Source organism: Mycetomoellerius zeteki, unplaced genomic scaffold (genome assembly GCF_001594055.1).
Source record: "Mycetomoellerius zeteki isolate Tzet28-1 unplaced genomic scaffold, Tzet1.0 scaffold106, whole genome shotgun sequence".
Taxonomy (NCBI): Eukaryota; Metazoa; Arthropoda; class Insecta; order Hymenoptera; family Formicidae; genus Mycetomoellerius; species Mycetomoellerius zeteki.
The window spans coordinates 2,376,369-2,395,814 of record NW_017255975.1 but is presented as its reverse complement, the minus strand read 5'-3'; the positions used below and the strand labels follow the sequence as shown (position 1 = coordinate 2,395,814).

Below are 19,446 nucleotides of genomic sequence, written 5' to 3'. Positions count from 1 at the left end.
TCAACGATGCTTAACGATTGAAACCATTTCCTTAATTTGAGATTTTTTAAACTCTTTTCACCGTAAAGAATTATTGTTAATGATTTAGTGGTGGTTTCACTTGAACATCGTCGACCGTAAATGACTCTGTCCGTTTATTATCATTGGTGTATTTGAATCTTGACACGTCGATGCCCCTTAGTGACTGGGTAGTAGACATAAGTAAAGATAAAGATAAGGATGATACGTCTTTAAGCGTGAATATTCGAGAGAATTAACAGCACTATCATCTTTTTAATTTTTAATGAAAATTGTTGATCTTACAATGCTACTTATAATTCTTTTTCTGTTAAGTTATCGATTTCTTGTAGAAATTTAATGAATTCTTAGTAGCAAAGTTATTCTTCGAAGATCTCGCGCTTTAACTGAACGTCTTACTTTGTTCGAGATCGACATGAAGTGGATCTCCCCAATCAAAGTATCCTTGAAGGATATTTGTTACCCTTTGAATCTCCCTCACTTTCCGCCCTCCGATATATTCTCGATTCTACAGCAACGAGAAGTAATAATACGACAACCTCTAACCTGGCGTGGTGATTTTGTTTCTGTCTGTTTTGTGATACACACACATCGTCAAATACCAATATGTATCACCATCAAACACATCGAACCGCAAAACCAAACTTGACGGTGCGGTCGGCCACGAATGCAGATACAAAATTCTGTGCGCCAATGCTGTGCAAGAACCTTGTGAGCCGCAAAAGGCTACCCAGATCATCCTGGACTCGATCAATCTGGAGAGTGATCAATACCGCATGGGTCACACCAAGGTATCGGACACCTACTGTGGTCCACGTTGTGATAGTATCACGACGCGCAAACGCTATCGCACTCTCTAAATTTTTTGGAATGGAATCTCTAAAGAGTAAAAATTGAACCAGTCTTGAAAAAGAGCGGCTCAATTTTTAATCTTTAAAAATGAGATTTCACTCTTCAGAGTGAGATTCATTCTAAAAGTTTTAAAATGCAGATTTATCATTGACAGCACGAAAGACCTTGAAAACGTCCGCAAGATATAAAACATCGAATATCCTGTAGATGTTTCAAGAACTTTCGAATTGTTCTTACAGCATCGATGATTTATTCGCCAACATCAAGATATAGACAAAGAAAATTAAATATTTAAGTTTTCGAACAATCTTTGATAAATTTCAAAAATATATGTTTAAATGATGAAAGCATAAACTCAAAGATCGAAGCAGGAATAGATTTTAAGACTCAAAACTTCCGGGAGTCTGGAGTCTTGGAATATTCTGTAATACATTTTCCAATATGTGCAACACACTGTTTATATATTTATATATTTATGATCTTTGAGCAGTCATACGAAAATGTTGGCCATTAAACATCGAAGAGTGTCAGTTTAACAACCGCGTGGCTTTGGCGATTAACTGTTTACAGCCTTCGAGCAAATTAATGACAAGCTATCATCAGTTACGCTAACAAAGGATACCTTTGCCAAATCAATTTTCAGCGTGGTGTAATCCCTCAAGAAGCGTGAGGCAATTTCTATCTACTTCCTCTCGTCGAATAACGATCCTCTTTCCAAGCTAAAAGCGGCATGGAAGGCCAGTTTATAGAAGTTGATGCGATGTACTACGATTATCTTCCAGTGATACCGTAAATTAAATAAAAATTAAAGCATTTATAGAGAGTTAAATTATTAATTACATATACTTTTGAAAATCTTTTAATTATTCGTATTATCTTTCTTTGGATATCTTCAAATTAATTACATTTCTTTGAATGCTGAAAATTATGAATCAGTCTACATAAATTTTATTATCACGTTCGATGATCGAGGTGCATCTTACTAGGTCCGTTATAAGAGTGAATTTTTTCAATGTTTCATTTCCTCTTTGCTTCTGGAAAAATAGGTATTCTTCCGTGCTGGAGTCTTGGGTCAGATGGAAGAGCTTCGCGACGAGCGTCTTAGCAAGATCGTATCTTGGATGCAAGCTTACATCAGGGGTTACCTGTCCCGTAAAGATTATAAGAAACTCCAGGAACAACGTTTGGCTCTTGTAGTCGTCCAGAGGAACTTGAGGAAATATCTCCAACTCCGCACCTGGCCTTGGTGGAAGTTGTGGCAGAAGATCAAGCCTCTACTCAACGTCACTCGCATCGAGGACGAGATGGCCGTGAGTATCTCTTCGAGATCCCGATTCGACAAATCATTTTACTTAAAAATATTTTAAAAACAAATTATCTATATAATTAATTCAATAAGTCGATCTTCCGTTCAAATTGTTGCAATTTTTTTCAATTACTATTGTTTTTCTATTTGACTTTTATTAAATTATTTGTTTAAATTCAAAAGTTTTAAATTTTAAAATTAATCTAATTGTTGAAAGAATTATAATTGTTTTTATATAAAAAATACACTGACGAAACTCTTAAGATAAATTTTTTTTCCTATTTTTGAATTGTTTATGTAATAGAGTAATTATGATGTATTTTTGACAAATTTGGTATGTTTTGTAGATATATTATCGGCAAAATTTATCTTTCTATTTTAAGTTTTAAGGGAATGAAGTACGTTTCTCGATCAGCACCCTGCGAATTGATTACGGCGAAGAAAGTAAATATTTTAGTATTTCCCATACATTTCAATTAAACAGTTCAAAGCAGAAATGCTGGTTTTATTTTATGTGCTAAAGCTTTTAATTACATCTTGATTTTTATATATATAAATTAAATATTATTAAATTTTGTTTTTTTTGTAATTTATAAGATTCACTTTAGAATAGTTCCAGGTTCACACTTTGCACTTCAAGTGAATTTTATAGATTACGATGCTTCTGTAAATTTTATCTTCTCTGAATTCTTCAATTAATATCTCTGAGGATTGAATTGTACTTCTCAAAGGAATCTTTGACTCAAAATAACAGATTATGATTGTTATCACTTGTTACTTCAGAGAAAGAAACGAGCGTTGCAAAATCGAAATATTTATTCCGCGAAAACCGAAAGCTCCCGAAAGGCCGCAGAAACTTGGCAAAATAAAGCTCCGATTTGACGGTGATTTACGGCCTGGACTTCGTGCTTAACCGTATCGTTCGCTCGAAATCGCCAGCGGAATTTGTTTCTTCTTTTGCTCGGACCATAACGGCTCCAGTTTCCAGACGCACACGTTTATTTATCCACCGCATGGTCTTCAGGTTTTCGCGGCTTGTTCACGCATAAACTCGACCAGCTTCAATTCGAAATTTTCTCGAAATCAACTTTTCGATATATTTTTTCTGTTCTCATAATACTTTCGTAACTTGAATGCATCATATATTTGTCTCTAAACACAGATTTATTTATTCAATTTAAATCCACCAAAATTATCATCTTATACATCTTTGGCTTATTCATATATTTGTCAGATTTGGATCAAAGAAAATTTGATCGAATTAACAAGAATGCAAATTAATTCTAGCATTAAATGTTTAAATTTATATTTCTTTAATGGAATTACAAAATTCATCATATGAGTTTATCTTCTTGAATTTTTTCATTAAGTTTAATTTTATTGTTGTTTCGCAAATTGACCACTTTTTCATATATTCTTTATAGAAAAGCAAGTTTTATTAAATTAATATTAGTAGCAAAGGGTTTCACTTAATTTCGGAAAATCTGGAAAGAAGTGTCGGTCGACCCTTTTGGAACGTCGACGCTTCTAATTCTGTCAACCTCCTATGTGTGACCCTCCCCCCTCCGCTCTCGAACTATCTATATATTTTCGACTCTATAACCCGAATTAACGAGGATTAGGGGAATCCATACACGTTCCCGTTCTCCAGTTCACTGATACTGCTCTGGTGTCCCAAATTAGAAACATAATAAAGGCAACCGGTGAATCAACGTTCGATCATGTTACCGAAACGGTTTTTTATTAATAGACTCGGCTCTCTTTTGAAAAGGATCATACAATTATTCGTCCTTCACAGACACTTAGGAGACATGGTCCTCGTATTTTTCGAATCGCGGTCTGTCTCCTTCGGAATGTCGACGCTTCTAATTTTATCTAGTCGTTTTTACGTCATGTTACTGACACTTAACTGCTGATTCTACAGTGAATCATTAATTCGATATGTAGCAGCGAAATTTAATATTTTGTTCAAAATTTGGCTCGAAAATTTCATGAAGAAATTTAATATCAATTTCAAATTTCTTTAACTCTTTTTAAACTTTTATTAAGCAATAAGAGTTAGTTTTGTCTAGTCGACTATCATTATTAATAATTGATTTATATATCATTAAATTTATAGTATCGCAATTTAAAATCTTGTTAAATAATTTTATTTTCTTAATTTATTTTAAATTTATTTTTAATCTTTTAATATATTTTTTTTTAATAATTTTATTTCTTCTATATTTTTTCAATTATAATTTTAATAGTTTAATTTAAATTGAGTCTCTATTTTTATAAATACATCAGTTCACATATTATTTGTGATAAAAATAACAAAATTTCCGTTACTGTTACATCTTTCCAAAAATAAAACTTTCAGTTTAAATATAATATTTACACTATAATATAAAATCTAATTAAAAAATTACACATTCAGAAGAAAAAATAAGAGCACATTATTACAAATTCAAAAACATTTCTAATTCGCATTGTTGAAACCTCTTAGTCCGCTCCAATGCACAGAAATTTCACTTGTTCACTTGAGCGGATCTCTTTGCGATCCACTTATCTACTTTACACCTTCTGGAGCCGCTAAAAAGGGGGTGATGGCTGGAGAGAGAGAAAGAGGGAGAGAGAGAGAGGGCAACCCTTCCGGATCGCTTCTAATTTCGTCCAAGACTGATCCCCCCTCCGCAGACATAAGCTGTTCCTTGCCTTCCCTGCTCTCACCCTCCTGAAATGTAGTATCGGATCGGTTATAAATATTTTTACACGTACAGTGGCGAGGCGCCACTGGAGTGGGGACGCCCACGATCAAGATCGTCGTGGCTCGCTCCTTACTGGCTACCGGAAACGGGCACGGTGAGGGACCACGGGCACGGGTAGAAAAGTTGGGCTTCAACCGAATCCGAGACCAGTTGGACCCGCGACCTCGCGCCGACCCCTTCGAAACTACGCGAACCCGCCCGACGAACAAAGAGGGAGAAGTCTCGACCTCGTATACCCACACATATTCACGCGAATGTTCAAGCCTCTCTTTTCGATATCTTCGAGACGTAAGTAGGGACCGGTCGTACCCCCAAGTCCCGCACGCTGTTTCTTCCGTCTTCGAGCGATTATCGAGCGATCGATTTCCATAAAGAGGCTTCTCGCGACGTCCGTACCTTCGTTCGATCGATCGATTCTTCCCGGGGAGCGCCCTTCTCTCTCTCTCTCTCTCTCTCTCGGTGAAAATCCCCGGTACTTATACGAGAAAAAGGAATCGAAATCAAGTGTACTCGCGCGTGTATTCTTCGATTTTTCTTCGAGGGTGATCAATAATGGGCGACACGGTGCTGATCGAGAATCCGATCCCGCTGGTGAACGGCGGCAAGATCGAAGGTGAAATGGCTTCGTTGCAGGCGCTGGAAGAGAAAGCCAGGAAGGCGCAGGAGGCCTTCGAGAAGGAAGAGAAGCTACGCAAGGAGCTAGAAGATATGAATTCCAAGCTCCTCACCGAAAAGACCAACTTGCTACGCCAGTTGGAGGGTGAGAAGGGCTCGCTCTCCGAGTACCAGGAGAAATCCTTGAAATTAGCCGCACAGAAGGCTGACCTCGAATCACAGCTTCAGGTAAGAACTGCATACAGCACGATTTTTTTTTTAATAAAAAATTTTTTCAACGACAGTATTATTGATCAAACCTTAAGAATTATCACTATTGGAATTTATTAGTACTAAGCTGTCGTGAGTTCAGACACCTTTTCTGCTAAATCTTAATAGTTTCAATTATTGCAAATTTAGAATTTTTTTTTACAAAATTAAGATTAGTATTGAATTTTTATATTGAAAATTTGCTTTTTGTATAAAATTTTAATTTATATCGAGGTTTGAAAGAAACTTTACATCTAAATTAAAAAGTTTCGGAATATAAAAGTTTCAGATTTCAAATCGCGTGATTTTTTTACGATATTTTTAGTTTATTTAATTGTCTATTGTGTAATCTTCGACAGCCAATTGAATCTATGATAATATGCATTTTCTAAATATACTCAAAAGGGATTATATTGTTAAATATTAATAAAAATAATGATAATAATTTTACTTTTATTAACATTAAATGCAAAATCATATAATTATATGAGTTAAAATCTGATGCTAATATTGAAAGACTTATTCACCAAGATGCACGAGTTATCATCATAAAAATCCTTATAAAAATCATGATATGAAATCATTTTCGACTATTTGGCGCAAGATGCGAGTCAGTCAACCGTGAAGGGCAGAAAGTAATATAATTAGCGGCATAATTAGCACAGTGGCGCAAGCCGCGCGCGAATCGATGTCGAAGGGCGAGAAGCCATATAATTAGCATCATCACTCATAATTATATATATAATTCGCCGGTAACGTTTATTAATCATGCTTGACTAACCTTCTAAATTTAATCAAAACGTATATTAGGTTTCAATACATCAATCTAGTAATATAATAATTTAGTAATATATGAAAAGAGATAATAAAACAGAACCATTTTTGAAAATTAACATTAAAATAAATACCACAAATAAATAAATTTACATCATAATTCTAAAATAATTCTTCGTTTAGAGAAAAATTTTAAAAATTTGGATTGAATCCTTTCTCATTCTGCTCATTAAAATTATACCGTGTCACATCATCGCAAATCGCTGGCGGATTCCTATTTTTTGACAGCGAGAGAGATTTGTCGCGAAAAGAAAAGAAGGAATGCGATTTCAGTCAGGGTGATATTAACTGTCGGCGGGAGGAGGGACGTTTACGTGATTTAAATCGCGGCTCGAATTACGCGCGACGCGTGATTTCGCAAGCTCGCGAGCGCGACAAAGTAGCGAAGTCGTGGAATTAGTCAGACGCGCTATTTTTCTTCAAGCCGAGTGTGTGGCGCGGACGACAACTCATCTGGTTACGCGGTCGACGCTTATATATTCGGTCATATCGTGCTGCTAAAATTACGGTGCACACCCTGTGCATACGTTTCGCGCAACCTTGTTACATCTTTTCCTGATTTAACGTCATCCGCAGATGTTCTCCGAGTGACTCCAGCCGCACGTTGCTTCTCGGAATATTTTCTCTTGCTCCTTCGAGGAGAAGCATATCCTCCAAATAAAAATTAATAACGAACGATTTTAATTTACAGATTTAACGGATACATTTTTTTAACGATATTTTTAAGATCTTTTTCCAAAAATTGTTATAAAAAGAAAAAATAGCAGCTAGGTCCAACTAAAGGATTATAAATTTCTTGTAATTATCAACTTTGAGTGTGATTCATCATAATTAATTGTATCAAAAACAATAGCTGCTACATTATTATTAATACAATTTTTATTATGAATTTTTTTCGATGGCATATTTACGATAAAATCTTCTTTGTACAATTAAAGCCCATTTTCTAATAAAATAATCAACTCAATCTCTGCAGGTAAAGTATCCATTGATAATTTTGTAATCATCGTTTTTTTATTTGTGATCATTTTAAAGCCGCTTCTTTTTGTAACAATTCTAACATATGTTTCGAAATTTACGAAGTCCTCAAAATTTCTTTGCACTCGCTCTATGCGATCATTTCTCACAATGGTTTCCCTTGATCGTAAATACTCACCAGAAGAATCCGAAATTCTGGACGATCGCATCAGCATGTTGAACACTAGTATTTTTATCCGGTTGTTAAGCGCGCGCAGAAATACTCACTGGAGAAAAAGCAATGGTAATAACTTCTCGAAGGCGTCACGCTCGCAGAAAATAGACGAGTCGTGATCGCGACTAGAATTCCAAATTTTCTCTGTCTCTTTCTACCTCTCTCTTTCTTTTCAGACTGGATTCCAGACTGACTATTTTTATCGGTACCTTTTAAACATCCTCTCAAAACCGAGGCTACTTGTCATTGCTTGTCATCATGACTCTCTCTGACCATTGCTCGTAACGTTTACTATTCCTTGTTCTCCAACAAGCAACTTGATACTCTTGATGGAATTGGAAACGATGATTAAATAAAACATGTTATATATTAAAGAATTAAAAAAATATTTATTAAATAAACAAAATGGATTCTAAATTAACAGGTTGTTGATTGGAATATGAAAGACGATATATCAATAAAGTAAAACTGCGATATATCGATAAAGTAAACTGCATCTTTAAATCACTTTGCAGATTAAATTATAAATTATTAGACAAAAATCGAGTGAAGTATATATAATATTAAATACTTATACTGAATAATTTATTTCATTTATCAATCATATCGAGCTCTTTTTTAGCTAATAAATATTTTTTACTTATTTATAATTAATCTTGCTTAATTCAACTTTTGTTTCATCTGATTTCTATTTCACTTTTCCCTTTCACTTACACACTTTTGATCATTATTACCGTAACTGCCTCAATTAAAATTTTCATGTCTTCCATTTATCTCTAATTTCACCAAATCGCTGTAGTCATCAAGAGCGGCTTTTAGCTCGTTAAATGAGTTAATATCGCGATCGTGAGGTGCGCCTATTAAAAGCTTTCGCATCGAGTGCATCGCGATTGGCTCGTTCGGTGTCGAGGAAGATCCTTTCGCGATTAAAGGCAACCGGAAGACTGCGGTTGACTTCGACATTAAACGTCACCATTTATGGTCAGGCGGTGTAGGAAGAAGGAAGAAGGGAAGAGACCAAAAGGGAGAAAAAGAAAGAGACAGTAAGAGAGAGAGAGAGAGAGAGAGAGCGCAAAAGAGCGAGAGAGGGCAACGGCAACAAATTTAGCAGATCCCAGATTCCAGGTTATTAAAAGTGGGCGGCGGTTTTAAGCTCGCTGGAGTGGAGGCGAGAGAAAACGAAGGAGGTAACAGGTGTAGGGTGTATTTATATGCCATCATATTTCGCGTGCATGCATGCGTCATAGTCATACAGCCGTATCTCCTTCGTGGCCTCTTCATCATCGCCGACGAGACCATGTTGTTTCTTCGCTGTCACCACCAATTTTTCCACCTCGTCTTCCACCTGCTCGAGATATGATCCCGCTGCACTGGATTAAATTTTCTTAGGACAGAGAGAGAGAGAGAGAGAGAGAGAGATGATTTTGATTTTAATATCGTTAAGATATTTGTTTCTCTCTCTCTCTCTCTCTCTCTTCTTCCTTTCCTTCTTTTCGAAAAATCTTTTTATCGGATTTTCATTTTATTAATTACAATGACTTTTTATTTTTCTCTCGAAACATTTATTTCAATTTCCTTTGAATATGGATTGATAAGAAGATTAACTTTAACTTCGTTGTATCTTTCTGTTTTTCTGTTTCGCACGACTTTCTCTTTTTTCTGCTCGCAAAGTATCTTTGTCAAATTTTCTAAAATACTCCCATATAAAGTCCGGCAGAAATTCCGAATTTTTCTGTCGACAAATATAGACCAGGTCGCCGAATCCAAACGAAACGCGCGATGAAGAGATAAACGTGATGAACGAGGAGATTGATCGCGCCGGCCGGGCGAGATGTTGTGTGCCAATATTCTTTGCCCCCGCATTAACTAATATTAGGCGCCCGTGCGTGTGGACCGCCTCGTAATTGTGCGTCAATGCCAATTAATCGCGTGGCCGTGCAGAGAGGAAGAGAGATGCGTTCGACATTCTCGACGAGGGACTTGGCGCACGGTAAAGGATACTCCAGCGAGAGATAAATTCCACGTGCTGTCATCGACCCAAATACCTTTTCTGCAAACAAGGTTTCAGAGATTATGTCATCTTAAAAAAGAAGCTAAACTAATACTGAGCTACAATTTAAATCGTTCGTAGTCGAAAATGTCCATGGAATACGATAAAGATGTCTTATGACAATCATAAACACAGCTGAATATTATAAATGAAGTAATATATCGCATATGTGATAATAATATTAAAAAAATTAAAATAAAAAGAATATTAAAAATAATAAAAGTAAAGATTTTATACATATATATATAATAACGAGAAAATTGACAGTGTTATAATATTAAATAATAAAGTGAGTAAAATAAGAGATGCAAAGTATTAATGACTACAATTTTAAAATATCAATGAATAATTAAAATTCATGAATATTTATTATTAACTAGTGATAATTAATAATAAATACGAGATTAATTTGATGATTATTATGCTTTATTACGTATTCAAAGAAACGTCGCCGATACTTATACAAATATTTTTCGCATAGGATCTCACCGACAGATTCAAGGAAGAGGAGGACGCGAGAAACAATCTCTTCCAGAATAAAAAGAAACTCGAGCAAGAAGTATCTGGCTTGAAGAAAGATATCGAGGATCTCGAATTGAACTTGCAAAAATCCGAGCAAGATAAGGCAACAAAAGACCATCAAATCAGAAACCTAAACGATGAAATCGCCCACCAGGACGAGCTCATCAATAAGCTCAATAAGGAGAAGAAGAACCAGGGCGAAGTCAACCAGAAAACTGGTGAGGAGCTCCAGGCCGCCGAGGACAAAGTCAACCACCTCAACAAAGTCAAACTCAAGCTCGAACAGACTCTTGACGAGCTTGAGGACTCTCTCGAGCGTGAGAAGAAGTCACGGTAAGGTCAATGCATTTAATTATTTAAGATTTGAATGTTTAATTATGTAAGATTAATAACCATAGCAACTCAATTATATGTATATTTTTTCGAATTCTTCGATATTTTTTCTTGAGTTCTTTTCCTAGATAGGAGAGTTAGAAATAAATTAAAAGTAGATTAATCTAATTAATATAATTTTTCCAAAAATTAATTCTATATAAAGGTACTGCGTCCAATATATATGGTTTAGTACCCAAAATATTTAATATTTACCTACTTGTCGTTTGTAGATAATTATATGAATAGTTAAATATTTAACTAATGCAGTTAAATCTTTAACTGCAGCTGTGTAAATATTGAAAATGTTTCATATTTTAAATTAATATTCAGAAATGTTCTCTATTTTGAATTTGACCACCAATTTTCAATATTGAACTAAGAAAAGTAGTAATGTTTAGACAGATTATAGTTACTTTAATAACATAATTACCTAATATACTTGCATAGATACATATTAAAATATTATAGCGAGGATGCTTAGATAATATGTTAAATTTAAATTTATAGTGCCGACGTAGAAAAGGCGAAGAGGAAAGTAGAAGGCGACCTGAAGCTCACGCAGGAAGCCGTTGCCGATCTCGAGAGAAACAAGAAGGAACTAGAACAAACCATCCAACGCAAAGACAAGGAATTGTCGTCCCTAACTGCCAAACTTGAGGATGAACAATCCTTAGTCGGTAAACTACAGAAGCAGATTAAGGAATTGCAGGCTCGCATCGAGGAACTCGAGGAAGAGGTGTGTATAACAAAATAAATTAAGAAAACTGATTCTTCCCAAAATTTTTAGTCTGAAAAAGGAAGAAAGAAATATTTTAATCTATTAATTATTTTCAAATTAACATTCTTGTCTTAGTTATCAAATTGATCAATAATAAATTGACTAAAAGTTTTCAGAATCGATCAAAAAACGTCAATCAGAATTCGATGATAAAAGTGTGTTTATTACTCTGTATTTTATATCGTAACAACTATATATTGTAACTGATGGAACGATGATGTGTATTTTCTTTTTCTATAGATCGAAGCAGAACGCGGTGGACGCGCCAAGGCCGAGAAGCAACGTAGCGATCTCGCCCGCGAACTCGAGGAGCTTGGTGAACGTTTAGAAGAGGCTGGTGGTGCCACTTCCGCTCAGATTGAATTGAACAAGAAGCGAGAGGCTGAGCTTAGCAAGCTCCGCAGGGATCTTGAGGAAGCCAACATCCAACACGAATCCTCATTGGCCATCTTGCGCAAGAAGCACAATGATGCCGTGGCTGAGATGGGTGAACAAATTGATACCCTCAACAAACTTAAGGCTAGGTGAGTCTACCAAGCTAATTTTCTTTTTCTCACTGAAGAAAAACAGTAAAACATGAATAATAAAAAAACAAATTGTCTTCTTTTAATATCGAAAGAAATATAGAGATAGTAAATAAAAGTTAGAGAATTTTGTTAAGAATTGCTATGAAAAAGTAGAGCTTTTTAATAAGATTAACAAAAATTTTAACACACATAGAAGAACCGAAGTCACCGAAGAAAAGAAATAATTATGTAGCACTAAACTAGATTTAGAAAGATCGACGATTAGATACGAACTTTAACTTTTCAATTTTCGGCTATTAGACTTTTATTGAAAAAAAAAATAAGAAAAACAACAGGAGTATAACATAATATTTCGTAGAGCCGAAAAGGGTCGACATGACATCCACTCTGAGCTGAACGGTTCGCGCGCTCTTACGGATCAGGTCTCTCGAGAGAAGGTACTTGAAAAAGAAAGGAGAAATGATGGGAGTGTTTCTCATGCATCTTTCAAATGTAGTTTCGAAAATCCTGTGCGTCGTTAATATTCCTCGATAATTCCTTCGATCCGTAAAAAATATGTGATTACTAGAATGGAGTTATCCCCGAAGAGAAATATGTTCTGCAAAGTCTTGTTCGAATTGTCATGATGTGTTACGAATGCTGGATTAAATATTTTTGCAAAAGAAATTTATTAATATTCGTTATTCTTAATCAGATAAAAATATTTAATAAAATGAATATATGCATCGATATTATATTTTTAATTAATTTTTATAAATTTGGATTGAATTGATTATATAAATTTCAATTCTGCTCGAATTGTTTTGAAGTAAAATTCTGTAATGATATTTATATTGTTTTTTTTATTCATCTTTTCATCAATGAAATTACTTGTATTCTGACCATTGACTGCGTGAAGAAATAATCATGAATAGTGAAGTTATTTAATCCGGCATTCCGAAATGTCAATTGTACGTCATGCGTGCCATTATCATTCATTTGTAATCCCTATGACTGTTTCCGTATCCAATCAGGGTTGAAAAGGAGAAGGTGCAGTACTATAGCGAGTGTAACGACTTGCGCACATCCTGCGATCATCTGAGCAACGAGAAGGTAAGTTCAATACCGGTCCGCGTTAATAAAACTAACGCGACTAACAGCTTCCGCTAGGTGCAGAGACGCAGAGAAACAGATCTATGGATTTCCCTCTTCTCCCCAGGATTGTTCGCGAATCATTTATCTGACGAGTGAGTCGATAATCCCTGCTTGCTCAGCATTGCTTTCGTATGTGTGCCTATTAAACGATTTGAGCTCGCTTTTCAACGATCTCTTCTTAACGCGTTATTGCGATTGGGAAATTAAAATAAGAAATTTTAAAGACATGGAAGAAATATATTTCTCGTGTGATCTAAAATGATTTAGTCATTTTTTCCCTCTTTTATCTTGATTTATTTAATCTATATAATATTGCGTTTATTTTTAATGTATGGAGTTTCGTATTTGAGACCGGACCCAACATATTTAAAGAGATCGATGAAAAATAGTATTTTTAAATTTTCAATTATAACTATCTAAAGACGAGCTTGGTATAATGATACTTTAAAATTGATCTATATAATTTCTTTCGAAATATAGGCCGCTCAAGAGAAAATCGTCAAGCAATTGCAGCACCAATTGAACGAAACCCAGGGCAAGCTTGAAGAGGTGAACCGTACTCTAAACGACTTCGACGCCGCGAAGAAGAAACTATCGATCGAGAACAGTGACCTGTTGCGCCAGTTGGAGGAAGCCGAGTCGCAGGTCAGTCAGTTGTCTAAGATTAAGATTTCACTTACCACACAATTGGAAGACACCAAGAGGCTTGCGGACGAGGAGTCGCGTGAGCGCGCCACTTTGCTCGGCAAATTCCGCAATCTGGAACACGATCTGGACAACATCCGCGAGCAAGTGGAGGAAGAGGCTGAGGGTAAAGCTGATCTTCAACGTCAACTCAGCAAGGCCAATGCCGAGGCACAGCTCTGGCGCACCAAATACGAGTCTGAAGGTGTCGCTAGAGCTGAAGAGCTTGAGGAGGCGAAGAGAAAGCTACAAGCCAGGCTGGCCGAGGCCGAAGAGACCATCGAATCTCTCAATCAAAAGGTTATCGCTCTGGAGAAGACCAAGCAGCGGTTATCCACTGAAGTGGAAGACCTGCAGATTGAAGTGGATCGCGCTACCGCCATCGCCAACGCTGCCGAAAAGAAACAGAAAGCCTTCGACAAGATCATCGGGGAATGGAAGCTCAAGGTCGACGATCTCGCTGCCGAACTGGATGCTAGCCAGAAGGAGTGCCGTAACTACAGCACCGAACTCTTCAGGCTTAGAGGTGAGAGGAAATCAATTGATAAATTATTATACCATTATTAATTATATTATTGTCGTGTAATTATGCAATTAATTTATGATTGTCGATGTTTGATTGATTAGGCGCATACGAGGAAGGCCAGGAACAATTGGAGGCAGTACGTCGTGAGAACAAGAACCTCGCCGACGAGGTGAAAGACCTATTGGACCAGATCGGCGAGGGTGGCCGCAACATTCACGAAATCGAGAAGGCCAGGAAACGTCTGGAGGCTGAGAAGGACGAACTTCAGGCAGCTCTGGAAGAGGCCGAAGCTGCTCTCGAGCAGGAAGAGAACAAGGTGTTGCGTAGTCAGCTTGAACTTAGCCAGGTCAGACAAGAGATTGACCGCCGCATCCAGGAGAAAGAAGAGGAATTCGAGAACACCAGGAAGAATCACCAGCGCGCCCTCGACTCCATGCAAGCTTCTCTCGAAGCAGAGGCCAAGGTAAATGTTGTACCGTATTTCTGAAAAATTGATTTCTTTGTTTTTCGAAGCTGAACACAAATTTTACATGCAAGCAATAAGTTACATTAATTACTATAATAAATTGAGACATCTGATTTTGGAATACAATTCAATTTTCAGGGCAAAGCTGAGGCGCTGCGCATGAAGAAGAAACTGGAGGCGGACATCAACGAGCTAGAGATCGCACTGGATCACGCGAACAAGGCGAACGCTGAGGCGCAGAAGAACATCAAGCGATACCAACAGCAGCTTAAGGACGTGCAGACTGCGCTTGAGGAGGAGCAGAGAGCGCGTGACGAGGCCCGGGAACTCCTCGGCATTTCGGAGCGCCGCGCTAATGCTTTGCAGAACGAGCTCGAAGAAAGCCGCACTCTCCTTGAACAAGCGGACCGCGGTCGTCGCCAAGCCGAGCAGGAACTTGCTGATTGTCACGAACAGTTGAACGAACTGAGCGCCCAGAACGCCTCCATTTCTGGCGCCAAGAGGAAACTTGAGGCCGAATTGCAGACTCTCCACGTGAGTGTCGATTAATTTTTTTCATAATTTAATAAAACGTCTCTTATAAAAGGAATAAGTGGATTACATAGCTTGCGTTTCTTTACCCATTAGTCCGACTTGGACGAGTTGCTGAACGAGGCGAAGAACTCGGAGGAGAAGGCGAAGAAAGCGATGGTAGACGCGGCCAGGTTGGCTGACGAGCTACGCGCCGAGCAGGATCATGCCCAGACTCAGGAGAAACTGCGCAAGGCTTTGGAGACGCAGATCAAGGAGTTGCAAGTGCGCCTGGACGAGGCCGAGGCGAATGCCCTCAAGGGCGGCAAGAAGGCCATTCAAAAGCTGGAACAACGCGTGCGTGAGTTGGAGAACGAGCTCGATGGCGAACAAAGGAGACATGCCGACGCCCAGAAGAACTTACGCAAATCCGAGCGCCGCATCAAGGAGCTGAGTTTCCAGGTAGAATTCCGATTTGTTATAAATCTATTCGAATAGGAAGTTCAATCTATGTATTTTGTTTTAAAAAAAACAGATTAATATTTTCGTAATCAATAGGATGTTAGATTAATATATTTATCACGAGATGCTGAACCTTTTAGTTTTAAATTTAATTATTTAATATTTTATCATTTTTTTATTTGTTTCGTTTGATTTCACTTACCGAGTATGAAGGAGTTTTACTGAAGTGACCGCATTTCTCCTTTTTGTTTCTAGGCGGACGAGGACCGTAAGAATCACGAGCGCATGCAAGATCTGGTTGACAAGCTCCAGCAGAAGATCAAGACATATAAGAGGCAGATCGAGGAGGCGGAGGAGATTGCCGCGTTGAACCTTGCCAAGTTCCGCAAGGCGCAACAAGAACTCGAGGAAGCTGAGGAGAGGGCAGACCTCGCTGAACAGGCAATCACCAAGTTCCGCACCAAGGGACGCGGCGGAAGTGCCGCGCGTGGACTCAGCCCAGCGGTAAGCTGTTAAACCATGACAACCTTATCATTATCTTTGAATGTAATCTTTAATTCGTGATGTCAAAAGTTTATACACTTCCGTTTCATTTTTAATTCTTCTATTGCTGAATATCTTTTGCGAATATCTGTTGATTAGAAATTTAATTTTATAGTATTACGAAGAACTTTACGAAAACAGTAATATTGCGAATTAAAGATTAACATGGATGTTTGAATAAAATTACAATATCGTTTTCGACGTCCTTAAAGTAATTTATTCTTGATAATAAAATAATAGATATATTTATTTAATCGTCCAAGAGGAAATAGCCTTTAGTTAATTTCAAATAAACTGATTTTTAAATTAAATTAAATTTTATTAATTTTACTTTATTTAATTTTATTAATTTATTTTTTTTTAGCTTTGATCAAGAAGAATTTTAATTTAGCGACTTGTATTTTAATATTGCAAATTCGATATATATGTTACATCTTATCAGATTGAGAATACATGTATCCGCTAGATATTAAACAATAAAAAAAAGTAAAGTTATTTTTCATCGAGAAGATTAGAAGTTGATTGCACTTATACATTAATATCAATATCGACGGCGCGGACGAAAGATAGGCTCGGTGATTGCAAATCTCAAAGCTCGATTACGGAGTTGGGATTAAGGGAAAGCGATATTAGGGAACAGATCGACGATGATGGTATTTAATTAGCGATCTGTGTCTTCCTGTGTGCAGCCGCAACAGAAACGTAAGGCGGTGCCCTCCGCGATGGAGTAGACGCACACACACCGCGCTTGGTCCATGTAAGTCCGTGCACGTGGGATGTCGTAAGCGCGTGGGGTGTGTGACGATTACTTAGAAAGAGAAGAAAATAGTTGGCTGAATAGCTAGAGAGCGAAAGAAAAAGAGAGAGAGAGAGAGAGAGAAAGAGAGGGAGAGAGTGATTAGAATATTACAAGCAGGAGTTTACGAAACGCGAGAGGAACACGCGCGGTAGATACTCCCTCTTGCATCCATCATTGTCTCGTTTGCACCTGTGTGTCCGATAACATCCTCTCGGGTGAGCCCGAGTTTGCTCTTCGTCATTAACTTTATGTAACTCGCATACCTAGTCCTTTTCTCTGTACAATATTCACTTGCGAGTTGGTAGACGCCGTATAGACGCCGTTAAAAATTAGAGCAGTTAGAAGCCGAGCATCGGCTGTGTAGAAAAGTAGCTAACGGAATCAACCAATATTTAAGAAATAAATTAGACTGGTTTATTTATTTATTGAATATTGATACATACAGCATACACCTCTTAAAAACGTTCAGAAGACGTCTTATGTTCTAAAAGACGTCTACCTCCTAAGAACGTTCCTAGGATCTCCTAAGAACGTTCCTAGGATCTCCTAAGAACGTTCCTTCTTCATATAAAGTTTGCAATATAGACATTAAATTAATATAGTTGTCCGGAAAGTTAAGTAGACAATCTATATAAGAGATAAATTTATCACGATGACTTTTATTGTTTTTGAGATATACGGATAAATTTAAAATTTCAACTTCTTAGGTACGCAATTATTATTATATCGGTCTCCATGTTTAAAGCATATTTAGCACATTTTTAATACATCTCGCTAATTCAACACAGTAAAATTAGACATTTCTTTTTATAAATGAATTTTTTTTAGATCATCCGCAAACAATTTTATACGTTTCTGATACGTATCAATTTCCTCAAATTCTCGTCATTTATTTAAGTTTCTTTTATTCACGCTCGCTCTGATTCGAGTCAGACTTTCGTCTATTCGATTTTTTTTAATGCAGATAGATTCTTCCAGTGTCCTCGCCAATATACATCGTCATTGTTGATCTTGAAATTATATTTAACAATACACTGACAGTTCGCTATCAACAGGAACTGCGACTTAATTTCGATTTTAAAAACGAAAAAATGTAACTAATACTCACCAGTTAAGAGTGTCTGAGATAAATGTCCCGTTTTTTGAAAAAAAAATGCACATGTTGCGTTTATCACGCGGCAAAATAGAGGTGTCACGACCCTCGGTGCGTCATTGCGATCCCACTCGCGCATTTCGAGTGCAGGGGGTTAAAAAAACAAAGAAAATTAGATCATAAGCAGGAACGACACAGAGAACGTGTCACTCGTCCCTCTCTTCCCCTTTTTTCCCTTCTTATATAAAACCGTACAAAATTCTGTATCTATTGTAAAATTCGCGCGAATATCTCTCCGTATTTATATTTATTACTCGCAAAAAATTCACGTTCTGTATCTCTATTCTTTCAGCCACACCGACCTATGTTAAAACCTGAATTTGATGGTCCCCTATTACCTCGCCGTTTTCCCGGCTTTGACATGCAGCCCGATGGTGAACTGTAAAGCTCCTTCCGAGGTTCGCGTAAATAATTAATAAAAGCAACCAAAAAAAAAAGAATCAAAAATTCAACAGTAAAAAAACATCCGGAGAATAAGAAGAAGAAGAGGAGGAAAACATCATTGTCCTCATCGAATTCATCGTCGAACGAAGACACGAAGAATATATGTATATGTAACGAATCCGAGAGCTCGCTCAGAGCTCTCAACGGCATCGTCATCTCGCAATCGATCAATCAGTATCATCACATCCGGATCATTGAATTCTCGTCATTTTTCTCGATAATAAATGTTTTTGTTTAATCGGCTAAGAAGAGAAAAAGTGGAAAAATCAGCGCTCGCTCGAGAAGGAGAGGATTGAGGGTGAGAGTGAAGAGAGGCGAGGATGCGTTTCTTCACCACTCGAGCTGACAGTCGAGGGAGAGAAAGGGAGAAAGATAAAGAGAGAGAGATTGGGAGAGTGAGAGTGGATGAGCGAGAGAGATCGAGCGAGAGGACACGCGAGCGGACGATGAGAGGGCGAGAGCCAGCGCGATACAGATATATTAATATTTATACACATACGCATACACAGAAGACGAAAGGGGGGGGAACAGAGCGACGAATACATGTTTATTTATGAATACACGCTCTCGCGAGTTGCGACAAACACATAGCGAGCAAAAGTTGAACGCAAATTAAAAATGAGATCGAGAAAAGAGGACAAGGTTATACTTGCGGGG

The 19,446-nt window shown here is 37.3% G+C and overlaps 1 protein-coding gene across 35 annotated transcripts in view; it reads left to right on the top strand.

Moving 5' to 3' along the window:
• Mhc (myosin heavy chain) overlaps positions 1-19,326 on the top strand; it is a 51,189-nt gene extending 31,863 nt beyond the window's left edge. For 18 of the 35 annotated variants that reach the window (XM_018449019.1, XM_018448949.1, XM_018449028.1 and 15 more), the window contains 12 exons: positions 1,917-2,180; positions 5,560-5,769; positions 10,348-10,721; positions 11,271-11,499; positions 11,782-12,065; positions 13,082-13,160; positions 13,683-14,412; positions 14,514-14,875; positions 15,017-15,412; positions 15,506-15,850; positions 16,106-16,354; positions 18,638-19,326. In XM_018449019.1, the coding sequence (XP_018304521.1) occupies positions 1,917-2,180; positions 5,560-5,769; positions 10,348-10,721; positions 11,271-11,499; positions 11,782-12,065; positions 13,082-13,160; positions 13,683-14,412; positions 14,514-14,875; positions 15,017-15,412; positions 15,506-15,850; positions 16,106-16,354; positions 18,638-18,730 (3,615 nt within the window). In that variant the 3' untranslated portion in view covers positions 18,731-19,326. Of the gene's footprint in view, positions 1-691; positions 810-1,916; positions 2,181-5,559; positions 5,770-10,347; positions 10,722-11,270; positions 11,500-11,781; positions 12,066-12,426; positions 12,506-13,081; positions 13,161-13,682; positions 14,413-14,513; positions 14,876-15,016; positions 15,413-15,505; positions 15,851-16,105; positions 16,355-17,082; positions 17,151-18,637 lie in introns of all 35 variants that reach the window. The other 17 variants (XM_018449075.1, XM_018449127.1, XM_018449100.1 and 14 more) reach the window with 6 other exon arrangements.
• The last annotated feature ends 120 nt before the right edge of the window (positions 19,327-19,446 follow it).